Consider the following 13,215-nt stretch of genomic DNA (forward strand, 5'->3'; position numbering starts at 1 on the left):
TTCCAGAAAGAAATCTTGTCATCTTTGTTCTTGTCTGTGTAAAACGTGCCTTTTTCTGTGGCTGCTTTTAGATTTTCTCTTTGCCACGGTGGGTTTTAAGCAATTTGTTGTGATGTGCTGTGTTTCAGGCTGCTGAGCTTCCTGGATCCCTGGGTTTGGTTTTCACCAAATGTGAAAAGTGTTCAGCCACTATTCTTTACCAATATCTTTTCTCTCCATCCATTCCCTCGTCTCCTCTGGGAACTCCAGTTGAACACAGGCTATTTGAAATTTTCCTACAGCTCACTGATTCTTTGTTTATTCCATCTTCCATTTCTTTTCTATTTTATTTTGGCAATCTTCTATTTCTGTATCTTCAAGATGACTCACCTTTTCTCATAAGTCCCATCTGCCATTAATCCCACCCATTGGCTTTTTAAAAAAATATTTTTAATTGTAGATGGACACACTACCTTTATTTTATTTATTTATTTTTATGTAGTGCTGAGGATCGGAACCTAGTGCCTCACATGTGCTGGGCAAGCACTCCACCACTGAGCCAGGACCCCAGCCCTGCCATTGACTTTTTAATCTCATACCTTGAAATGTTTATCTTTAGATGTTTTATTTGCACCTTTTCAATGTCATTCATGGCATGTCTTAGAACATATGGAATATAGTTGTAAAAATTATTTGAATACTGTTGACTAGTAGTTCAACCTCTGCATAAGTTCCAGATCCTTTTTTCAAAGTAACTTTTTCTTCTTACAGGTCATATTTTCTGCCTCTGTGCATGTCTGGTAATTATTCAGTATCTGTCATAGCAATTTTACTGTGTTGGGTGTTGGAGACTTTTATATTCCTGTAAGTGCTCTAGAACCTTTTTTCAGGGATTTAGAAAGCATTTGATAATTTTTCTTTTGTCCAGGTCTGTTAGGATGTGGGACCACAGCAGCATGGAGTCCCAACCTGCCTCTCCTGAGGCAAGAGCCTCCTGCAGGCTCTACCTAGACGCCTGTGCATTAGGAGGATTTCCAGGAAGCCGGCAGCACCCAGCTCTCCTCCCTGTCCTGTGTGGACGCTGCACTCCGTTCCTTTTTTCGGTGCTTTCCAGCCAGCTGGTATCACCTCCAAAAGGCACAGCACTCAGTTCTTGGGGAAAGAAGTGCGCTCCCTGGGTGGTGCTAAGAGAGAGTGTCCAGTGTTCAAGTGACACGGAGGGAGCTGCGGGCAGGCTGGCTCCTGTGACCCTAGGAACTTAGGAAGCTGAAGCAGGAGGATTCCCATTTACAAGATCCTGTCTCAAAATAAGAAATAAAGGGGAGGATGTAGCTCAATGATAGAGCGCTCCCGGGTGCAAGCCCAGTAGGGCAAAAAACCAACCAATCAACAATGAACGCCTCTGTCTGACCTCAGAAATGGGATATTACCTGCTTGCCTTAGTGGTTTGTTCAAAGAGTTAAGATGTGGTATTAGTGGTACTTGTGCAGTGTCACTTCATCTACACAGGTTCTCTCTCTGTATGGGGTCTCAAAGTTTGGGTAGTATTGTAAGTCAACTGAATCCTCAATTTTCATATTCCAAAAATTGTAAGTGAGTTTGGCTTTGTGATGATGGACCTTTTTACTTACATGGCAAATGGCATCTTATGAATCTCACATTTTAAAATAAATAATTATACAATAAAATGCAAAACGTTCTTTTTAGGTCATGGTCAATTTATGGGCAAAAAGTATATTATCAGTAGTTTAAAAAAGAGAAATACTGCAGGAAGTAGTTTTCCGGTGTATTTTCCCAAAATGGGATAATGCACAATAAGCAAATCCTGGAACCACCCAGGCTTGGTAACAGCGACTTGAGCCTTCTCAAGCACACCCACTTGGGTCCCATGGGGGCTGTTCTGAGAACACACCAGCAATGAGCCCCGCCTCAGCTACATCCACGAGAAGGACGGGCAAGAAGAGAAAGGGTTGCCGTCCATGGTCATTAATATTCCTCCCAAGGGAAAGTCGGTAATGCCTGGAATAAATTTTTCTAGTAACAAAAATCCGGTCCTTTTTAAAACTTAATTGCTAAAATTGTGCATAAAGGATATCTCCATAGCAGGTCACACACTGCCTCATCATGTTCTGATACAAAATGTGTCCAAGCAAGCCAACCAACCTACCCCTCACCGCAACTATTTGACACTTTATGTGATTAAAAATACTTGAGAGCCCCCTCCCAGCAACACGGTCACCACACGATGCAGCTCTTGAACGATAAATAAGTAAGCAAACTTCTTCCTCCTAACTAAAGTTCCCTACCCCTGAGTTGTCATTTCTCCATTCCATCTGCCCCCAGCCTCAGGTAACCACCATTCTGCCACGTTTCGGGAGCCCCATTGTCCAATTCCACCTGTAAGGGAGGCTACGCCTTGTTGGCCTGTCCGTCCTTGGCCTGAGTCACAATTCCATCCGTGTTGCTGATGTCATTCCACCACGAGTTAGGAAATCACAACCTCCCTTGGTACCCCGTGAACGTACACAACGGTAATCTGTCGCTATAGAGTAACGATCATAATAGAAAGTAGGAGTGACATAATGCCTCCCTTATGCTCCAGTGGAGAAGAGAATAAACCAAGGGGTAGAGAGTTTTAGAGCAGCGCTGAATGAAGGTCAGCGGAATTATCCTGGCTTCCTAGCACATGGAATTCTGTGGATTTTGGTTTTGGAATTGGCCTGCTTCTGAATCAACTAATACACTCTCCTTACTTAGGGCATGACTATTACTAAGGCACACAGTTCCCTTAATATGGACATATTAAATAAAGAGAAAATATTAGAAAATAAAGGTGAAACTTGAAAAGTAGTGTCCACTTGATTATTTTCCAACTTCAAGAATATTTTAATACTCCTTTTGTGTCACTTGTAGATTCCAGAATAACCCAAACAAATGGGGCATTTGTTTGCTTCTAGGATAAAAGTAATATTTTATTAAAGAAAAAAAATCAAAATCAATTTTCCATTAAATTTTTTTTTTTTTTCTTTTTTTGGGCAAAAGATGTTAAAGAAGATCCAGAAGCACTGGTCAGTCTAAGCAAATGGAATATCAAGAAATTGAATCTGTTTCTCCACTTGGCTAAACAACACTGAGGCTGCAGGGCCTTAGTGGCATCGAGAGAGAGACATGCCAGGAGTTTCTTGCAAGCATAACGGCTCCTTGGAATTGTCCCCTTGGAGAAGTAACTATTGCTCTTTGCTTCCTCATCGACAGTGGACGGAGCAGGGAGAACAAATGTACGTACGTGACCCTTTCTACCCCGTGAGTCTGCTACTATGAAGGATCAGAGCAAACTCGAAATATTTTCATTCAGGCCATTTGACCCTGCACAGAAATGGAAACATGGGGAGATGAGGTCATTTGTCAGGAATAACTATCAATCAAAAGAGGTTAAGTTCATGCATTCAGTGATGGTGCTTGGGAAATGAAGAAGAATGAGAGTGATTTCCTACAGTGAATTTGGGCATATGGTCGAGATGATACCATTTGCAATGTCACCATTTTCCAGCAGACAATGTTGTATTAACCACTCTAGTTCTAATATTAGAATTTTGAAGTTCTTAAGAGTCAAAAAACTTTAGCTTTCTGAAATGAACAATGCTCATTATGCTATTTTCTCTTTGTGACAACAAAATATGGGCTATCATTCCACCATTACTTTCATATCTAGAAGGGTGCTACTTGCAACTAACTGTATAATTAAACTGGTCGTGGTGACTCATTTTTAGTGACTAACTTCTCTACAACAACATAAAAAAAAGTACTCCATCTCTATTTTAGTCAGTTGATGTCTGCTCTTGGCAGAAGTTGAAATATGTCCATTCATACATACATACTTCTAGCAATCCGTAAAGATTTATCTTTACTTTTTGTTTAAGAATTTAGAATGAAAAGTTTGCCAAATGATAAACATCAGATTGTAAAAAGGTAAACAAGTCTTACTAATCTCAAAATATACAAGGAATATAAAGTAATGCACAAACTGTTACAAAATCCATTCATCTTCATAATTTAACTTTCACACAACTTCCCTTAAAATAATTTTACTTTACTCCAAAAGTGAATTTATTTTCAAACAAACAGATAAAGTCCAAAAAATCATACAGAAGATTGACAGTAGATGATATATAAATGCACTTGGCTTCTATTTTTCTGTCTTGCAGGAAGATCAGAGAACAGGGGCTTTGGTGTTTCACTCTTCACAACTGCATAATATTCCAACTGCTAAAATCAGTGATATCAAAAGTGTTTGTAAAAGCATTTGTTTATGTGATGTTTATGCTGACTATCTTTCTTCATCCTGCACAGATCTTTGAGAGAAAGCAAAAACCAAAACCAGTTATTATTCGTGAAGGTGTGCCCCTTTTATATTACTGTATTAAGAGAGTAATACAGCAGAAATAGAAAATCTTTCATCATTCACTTAAACATCAATAGAGACCAAGTATTCTGAGAGGAGTTCCTGCCCTGGAGCAGACCTCAGAGGGTTTCTATAGCAATCCTTCTAAACAAAGGAGATGGAAACTCAGCTATGTAGTAGTCAGGCTAAACTGGTGCATTTCCAGCTTGCCCAGGTGTGGACAAACTCCATGATCTAACTAGTCCTTGGCAGGCTGCTGGTACCTGGGTTCCGGAGACTATAGCATCACTGTTCTTATATAACTGGTTTATTTAAACCAATGGTAGTTCCATGTGGTTACCAAATAAACACTATCTCAACACTAGTTCCTGGAACTGTCCTCATAAAGTCAGTTCCAATCTTCTGCTATCCTGGTGTGTATATAAACTCGAGTGAGACACATTTCAGTTAATAGCATATATTCAATTTTGTGTAATATATTAAGACTCTGGCTTCATGATCACAAATCTGTGATTAGAACAGCAGATTTAATACAGAGTCTATAAATTCTGCCTTCCCTTGGAGCAAGTAGCCTTCATTTTATATTTCAAAAGCAATCAGACAGGAGGATAATATACAATGATATTTATGCTTAGAGCAATTCGATATTTGAAAAAGAAATTGCAGTTAATTTTCCTAATAAATTGAAAGATATTCAGTAAAAACTCAGGAAATCAAAGACATATCCGTAACAATCTTTAGAAAAAGAAAAATATAGGACTCAGGGACTTGGATTTGATCCCCAACACTGCAGTCCCCCCTCAAAAAATAAAAAAATGAAAAAGAAATATAAATATAGAATGATAAAAAAAAACTGACCTAATCTCTCAATATTGGGGGTAAATAAGTTTAGGATTATGTTTCCTTCAAGTATTATTAATATAAATGAAGAATATGTCTTTTTCAGTATAAGAAGTAGTATTTATACGTGGTTGTAAATTTAGTTAAAAGCATAATCACGATTTACAAAAACTATAATTACAAATTACAAAGAAAATAGGCGGACTCTAATTGACATCCTGTATGCATCTTGTGTTACCTATCAATTTTCTGGTCCATTACAAAATTCAATATTAAAATTTTATCACCAACATTCCATATTGATTTCAACATTAAAATTTATCAAAATGATTAAAAACAGTCAATTAGAAAAAGCAATACACCAAAAATAATGTTTCCAGGCCTCTATTGCATTATATCGACCATCAGATAAGGAAAGTAAACACACTATTAATTTTTAGCAGGCCCTTGGCTCTGGATCTCAGGACTATGGAAATGCTGGTAAAAGTGATTGAAGAAGCATTTCCTGTCTAAAAAAAATACCAGCAGAGGAACAGGAAAGGGATCCCAGATAAGCTTCTGAGCAATAAAGAACATTCGAGTTTGACTTTGTCTTTTACACGTGAACAAAACTTCTCTCCCACTTTTTAAGTAGGATCAGAGCCTTGTGGCCATTTTCTCAGCTAAAATTCACAATTATTACACAAATAAAATTTCTGTGTTGGAAGAAAGCATTCCTTCTGGGGTGAACTACTCAACAGTGGTGAAGGAGGAGTCCTTCTTCACTGTTACGTCACTTGCACTGGAGGGAGGTATCCACCAAGGGAGAAGGGGCCTCCCAGTGCCCGAGGTCCTCAGCAGGTGGACAGCACTTGCCCACCCACGGTGAGGGCCAGAACAGGACAGTCCACAGTTGCGGGGGTGGATCAGCCTGTCTGCCAACCAGGAGACGCTGACTCTCAGGACTGTGTCTTGACAGGGTCACTTCTCCGAGCGGTCCTAGCACTCTTCATCCTGTGAAACTTTGGATTCATTTTCTTTGCGTAACTTTCTCTGTTGGTAAATGCGTATGGCTATAGCAGAAATGCAGAGCAAAATAAATATCACAACTGCTATCACACCTAGGGAGGGAAGAGGACAGAAGAAACCAAGTCAGACTATAAATGGTGATTTCACCCTAGCTGGGGACTTTGCAAACATCACTGCCTAATCAGTTGGGTTAAAATAAACCAACCATCTACTATATCATAAGTTCAAACCATCAAACCTCAGGAATGTTAAGACGCAGTGGTTTCATAACATTTGGTATACTTTTGAGTTTCCATGACTTTTGGACATGGCCGGCGTACTCATTTTTCCCTAAAGGCCTGTGATTGGAAGTCAGCAAATGCTTTTGTACTTAAAAGCACAAACAGGACTCAGGAAGCTCGGGCAGGAGGATCACAGGTTCAAAGCAAGCCTCAGCAAATTAGTGAGGCCCTAAGCAACTTAGCAAGGCTCTGTCTCAAAATAAAAAATAAAAGAGGTTGGGGATGTGGCTCAGTGTTTAAGTTCCCCTGGGTTCAATCCCTGCTACCAAAACCAAACCAAACCAAACCAAAACAAATAACAACAACAACAATGAAATGCAAACACACACAAGACTTTGAGACCAAGTTTTAAATTATCTTAAAAGCATAGCATGTTTAGCACCATCATAGAATAAATGTTAATAAATGTTATTTTTAGTGTAACTAACTGGATACTTTTTTTTTTTTTTTTTTTTTTTTTTTTTTGCAGTGCTGGGGATTGAACTCAGGGCCTTGTGCATGTGAGGCAAGCACTCTACCAATTGAGCTATATCCAGCCCCTGGATACATTTTGATGAAAATTTTTTATAACTTTTTAGATTTGTTTCAATGCTAGAGATCAAACCCAGGGCCTTGCACATGCAAGCCAAGCAATCTACCACTGAACTATGTCCCCAGCTTCCAAATACTTTAATGACAACATACTTTTGAAATGCAGTAGTGTAACATAAATGTAATCAATCCCTATTGCCCAAAATATTGAAAGAATATTTAAGTTTATTTGTGTGCAATGTGGACTATTAGAAAGAGCCAGGTGTAAAGGTTCTAAAGTATTGACACCATTAACTCTGCCAGTGGCTGTCAACCCTAGCTCATGCTAGGGTAAACAAAAACACCTGAGGAGAGGACCTAGCGCCTCCTTCTACTTCAAGGCTGTAACTGATAGCCAGAGAGCTAAAGCACCCACAGAAAGCTGCTCCTAGGCAATCACATTAGTGAAGAATGAAAGTCAAACTTGTGCTACTCCAAATAACTATGTATAAAGAGGAGCATCCACTGCCCACACAGTAAGTGTAAGATCATTCACAAAGGCATCAATTTGGATCTCCAGTTGGTAACTGTTAGGAAATGAAGACGTGTTGTGAAGACCCAGGGGAAGTCTGCCCGCACACATTCCTTCTTTCCCTCCTCTCTTCAGGGAGTTCATCAGAGTTTCTCAGGGCAGCCCACGAGCCCTGCTAGGACTTACTGTTGAACAGCAGAGAATCTTGCCAGTGATATTTACTCAGAAAATCTTGCCACTGATATCTGACCAATAGCAATAAAATTCCAAAAATAAGATTTTGTTGTTGTTGTTTTCAATTTGCCTATTGCCCCAGCTCTTCAAGAAGGTCTGGGGCTAGCTCTGACATTTTGCAAACACTTCTAGGACTTGGGATCCTATTCTGAAATGTTGAACATCTTTAAATTGCTTTTGCATTGCAATGAATAATTGTCTCAAAAAATCAGGATTTATTAAGGATTAGATTTGACTTAAAATCTAACACAAAAGTAGTCTTTTTAGATCTGTTCTATTGACTACATTCCCACATAAAACTGTATACAAGTGGTGTTTTGCTCATTGGATCATGTATTATTTTATTTCAAAGAGAAAATTGAGATAGTGACAAATGTTAATGCATGAAAAAAGATATTTAATCAGGTCTTCATGATATCCAAATTGTTTTCTACCATTTTATAGGAAAAAGGTTTACTTTAGAGGAAAAAGGTTTACTATGAAGAGCCTATACAACAAGAAAACAGTATTTCAATAATCCGTGAAACATTGTTTTCATTGACAAAAAGATATGTTTAGATCATATTCAATTTTACTTCCACTGAAGGAAAACTAACCTATCAGACTAACTGGCAAGTACAATGAGAAGTGAAATAACGTGGCTTGCTGTACAGCACGGAGAATGTACCTGGTGTCGCTGAACAGTGCGGCTAAACATAATGCACCTCAAGTAATGTTCGGCATATTTGAATTTTTAAAAGCTTAAAAAGTGAAATATCAAGTGAAACATCTAAATCATACAAATTGCCTTTTTTTAAAAAGTGTCATAACACACGTGCTCTGATCATTACCTTGGCTTTTGGCTTAGGTTTTTCATGGCTTTGAATGTAATTATTTGGGGCAATGTCTTGCACCAGTATCTCTATCTATCTATCTATCTATCTATCTATCTATCTATCTATCTATCTATCTATCTATCTATCTATCTATCTATCCCAAACATCCTAGGGAATACAGCTATTTTCAAAATAAGAACTTTTCATTATTTTGTAACTTTTCTTTACGTTTTCCCTCGAACTGCGGTTGGAACCCAGAGGCTTCCTCTACCACGGAGCTACATCACCGCCTTTTTTATTTTGAAGCAGCGTCTTGCTCAGTTGCCCAGGCTGGCCTCGAACCTACCATCCTTTTGCCTCTGCCACCCGAGTAGCTGGGATCACCGACGTGCGCCACCATGCCGACTTCTGTTTTTGGAAACTGTTTTCACTGGAATTCTCACACCAAGCATCTCCTGGGGAGCTGGTAAACATCAACTCGGAAACCCAACACAGTACAAGCACCCTTTCACTTCCTGGAGTGCTGACTCTTGGTATATTTTCCTATCGCATCAATACTGTCAAAAGTGACAGCCATGCCAAGGTCGAGTCCCTTCGGCCGTTACCTCCGATGACCCCGGAGTCGCTTCGGTCCGCATTCACCAAAGGTTCTCCCCCCTCGTTCGGTTCCGGATGACCTAGGATAGAAAAGGGAGACTGGCCCAGGGCTTTTGAGACCTTCTCCTCCATGCAAAGCAGCGCGGTCCCCAGGCGCGCGGGGAGGGGCAGCGGGGCCACGCACCTGCGCCACCTGCGCCACCTGCGCGCCGGGGAGCCAGCTCCCGCGCTCCGTCGCCGGGCTGCGCCCCCGCCGCGCAGCGGGCCCCGGCGGCCACGTGGCCGCGGACGGTGACCCGGGCAGGTCCGCCGGGGCGCAGCGCCTTCAGCGGGGCGGCGCGGCCGAAGCGCACGGCCGAGAGGCAGCCGGTGAAGCCGCGCGCCGCCGCCCGCCGCGTGTCCGGGTCCGCGCCCGGGGGCTCTGCGGAGACAGAAGCGACACTGTTAGGGCGCAGGGGCGCAGGAGGCAGCGTGGGGGTCCCACCTGCACGCCCGGCACCGGCCACCAGCTGGGACCTCCCTGCGCCGCCGTGCGTTAGCGGGGGCGCCCGGGGCTACCGCCGGTTGGAGAGGCAGGTGGCTAACTGGCAATGTCAAGGGCCAGAACTGCGCGGGAGAGGGCGGTGCGCGGGCTCCCAGGCAGCCTCCTAACTCAGCCTTTAGTGACAGATCGTAAAAACCTCAGTGGAGCTCCCAGCCAGCAATCCGAGGGACAGGAGTGAGCCTCCTGGAGAGGACCGCGCTCTGGAATACTGGCTTTTCTTCTTTTATTCAACTGTTATCTTTTATGATGTACATTAGCTTTATGGTGTGTGAAAATAGTTTTCTCTTTGACATTATACAATACAAAATGATTTTACATTAAATAATGGTATTTTGGAAAGGAATCATATAGTTTTGGAGACTTTCTTCTTTTGAATGGAGAATATTAACATTATACAATCATTTAATTTGGGGGTGATGAAACAGAGAGAGCTCTCCTACATCCTCAATAAATGACTAAGTAGATAATGATCACTGGATATACTTTTTTTAAAGAGGGAAAATCTGAAAGGAAGTAATCACCTTGCTTATTCTGAATATACAAAGCAATCAGTCATTCAACAACCCAGGAAGAACCCCAAGGGGGAAACACTCCTAGCTAACAAAACAGTTAGTAATTGTTTCTCAATAGAACACATTTTTCGTAGAACTCAACACTTACTGAAGTGACCTGAATTCTATTTTCCTATTGCCTTGTCAAGGTGACCTGGTCAAAACTCTTCATTTCTGTACCCTTTTGGTTGATTAGCTCTAATAAGAAATGTCTGTGGGTCACTGTTGCCCCCTCTCTCGGTACTTTCTACAACTCCATGGTCCTGTACCTCGATTCCTTCCAATTCTCTCTTCTTTTCCATCAAAACCTGTTCTTGAATAAATTCACTTTTGCATAAATACCTGATTATGGTTTCTGATAACACTATAAGAAGTATATGTATTTTAGCAGAAGGGAAGACTTGGTATAAAAGAAATAAATCTCTGGGCTGGGGAGATAGCTCAGTTGGTAGAGTGCTTGCCTTGCAAGTACAAGGCCCTGGGTTCAATCCCCAGCACAGCAAAAAAAAAAAAAAAAAAAAAAAAAAAAAAAAAGAAAGAAAGAAATCTCTGATTATAGAATTTGAAATATTAGCACTTGAGGAGGTAGAAAAGATATTTGAGGTATGGATGTCACTTGGTGGAATGAAAAGAAATGGAAAGAAAAGCAAGCAAGCAAATGGACAGGTTTTACATTGTGCAGTATGGTAGACATGAGCCACCTGTGATCATTGCAAGTCAAATAAATTAGAATTAAATAAAATAAAAAATGTAGTCCCTCAGCTACACTAGCTACATTTTACTTGTTTAAAAACTAGATGTACCTAGGAATAACTGTGTAGGACAGCATAGATATAGGACTTGTTCACCATCCCAGAAAGTTCTATTCACTAGCCTTGGTCTTTGAGACTTAAGATGGCAAAGACCTCAAAACATCCACAAAGTTCCCTGACTTTCAGTTAATGAATTAAGTTAGAAAATCTCAAGAGTTTTCTACTGGATTTCTACTAAATTATTTCTAAGGTTTCTTCATATTACAGATGACATAAAGAGGGGTTAACTTATATGATTAATCTTGGATCTTTCTTGAGAAACAATGTAAAATCTCATATCTTCTCGACTTTGTAAAAGATTTCTTGTGTTTTCAGTCTATAATATTGAGAGAAGTGAGTTGCCAGAGGCTCAAGTGTTTCTCTAAGTTTTCGCCCGATAAACCAAGAAATGTAAGACCTGACAGTGCTTTGCCCAGACAGCTTCTCAAGTATGTTTGGAGTAAGCAGTCTTGAGGGATAAGGTTATCTTTCCCTGTAGTATAAGGAATAGGCTTGCTGACTGCTTGCTACAAAACCTGTAGGTTCCCTAAGCTATGTGTTCCTCAGCTACAATGCAGACCCACCACAGATGCGGCATTGACCTGCATGGTTATCACTGCTGCATAAGACTTAATGCATAGGGAAAACAGTGCAGATGGCTAATGTTTATGAAACTTGCTATATGAATAATAGAGCCCTTTATTTCTGACCCAGGGATCTTATGTCACCTGCCAGCATCTATAAATCAATTATAGGCTTCTTTAGTATCTGCTAAATTACATAAAGCAAATCTCTGATCCAAATTACAACAGCCCTTCTAAATGAGGCAAATAGTATAAAAGTAAAATAAAAGACATAGCTCCATTGAGTTTTACATGTTATGTCTTAGGTGATATTTCCTTTTAGAACTCAAAACACAATTTCCAGAAATGGTTCATTACCAAAATCATTTGGCATTCTCATATCTGGGTAATTGTGATGATATGTAAATATTTACAGGCTACTCCTTTGTTTAGAGACTGGGGAAGTAGTTCAGTGATGGAACACTGGTCTAGCATACAAAAGGCCGTCTGTTAAATCCACAGTACTGAGGGAAAAAAACTAATTAATTAATTGACAATAAAATGTAAAAACTTGCAGGCTATTGCTTACTTTCTGAAAGAAGATAAAAAGACAGGTTCAGCTTCTATAGTTCTTATTTTGTTTTGATTTTTTTTTCAGTTTGTGGTTAAACACACACACGAAGAGTAAAATCAAAAAGAATAATAATCCAGAATATTTGAAGAAAGAGTCTAACAAAAGTAACAGGTTACCTCTCCTGGATTAGAGTAGTTTAAGTATTGACATTCTTGAAGACTCTAGCTCCGATAGAATGCAAAGCTATATAGAAAATTTGACATCAAGAGTTTACATTTAGGTGGGTGTATACTGAACTGATCTTGAGATAATTAACTGCATGGTCTTCATTAAGACTATTTAGAAATGGGAAGATAAGAGCCAGGTGTGGTAGTGCATGCCTGTGATCCCAGCAGTTGGGGAGGCTGAGGCAGGAGGATCCTGAGCTGAAAGCCAGCCTCAGCAACTTAGTGAGGTCCTACAGCAACTCAGCAAGACTCCATCTCTAAAGTAAAATATTTTTAAAAGGGCCAGGGAGATGGCTCAGTGGTTAAGCACCCCGGATTCAATCCCTGGTGCCAAAAATAAGAATTGGGAAGATAATAGCATAATAACAGCATGTTAACTTTAATGAATTCTAGGCTATTTCTTCTGAAGAATGGCAAATAATAACAAGCATTATTTTATTATAATTGCCCACATAGTAGCCTATGTTCCTTATTAATATGTGAGTTTAGCTAAGTGTAGTGTCTCTTATTCATAAGCTGCCTCAGTGTCTAATTAAGTGCATATCATAAATGTTTGCCAAATATTTTTCAATGAATGGACAAGGAATGATTCACAGGGGTGATGAGAATTAATATTGATAACTTACCAGTGAATGCTTTGAACAACTTTCTTTGGAAAATGGGTGGCTTCTCTATTAGTCAATATCAAAGTCTATTTTATTGTAAGTTAAATGAATAAATATACTTCATATGCATCTCCAAGCTTGACTATAAAATTATAGTCTTGG

General features: G+C 40.0%; 1 protein-coding gene across 6 annotated transcripts in view; it reads right to left on the reverse strand.

Moving 5' to 3' along the window:
* Positions 1-4,030: 4,030 nt before the first annotated feature.
* LOC306643356 (contactin-associated protein-like 3) overlaps positions 4,031-13,215 on the reverse strand; it is a 212,697-nt gene continuing 203,512 nt past the window's right edge. For 3 of the 6 annotated variants that reach the window (XM_079109426.1, XM_079109425.1, XM_079109430.1), the window contains 3 exons: positions 9,383-9,619; positions 9,207-9,278; positions 4,031-6,321 (listed from right to left, as the gene is read on the reverse strand). In XM_079109426.1, coding sequence (XP_078965552.1) covers positions 6,200-6,321; positions 9,207-9,278; positions 9,383-9,619 — 431 coding nt within the window. In that variant the 3' untranslated portion in view covers positions 4,031-6,199. Of the gene's footprint in view, positions 6,322-8,724; positions 9,065-9,206; positions 9,279-9,382; positions 9,620-13,215 lie in introns of those variants that run through there. The other 3 variants (XM_079109428.1, XM_079109427.1, XM_079109429.1) reach the window with 3 other exon arrangements.

This window comes from Sciurus vulgaris (assembly GCF_902686455.1).
Source record: "Sciurus vulgaris genome assembly, chromosome: 13".
Lineage (NCBI taxonomy): Eukaryota > Metazoa > Chordata > Mammalia > Rodentia > Sciuridae > Sciurus > Sciurus vulgaris.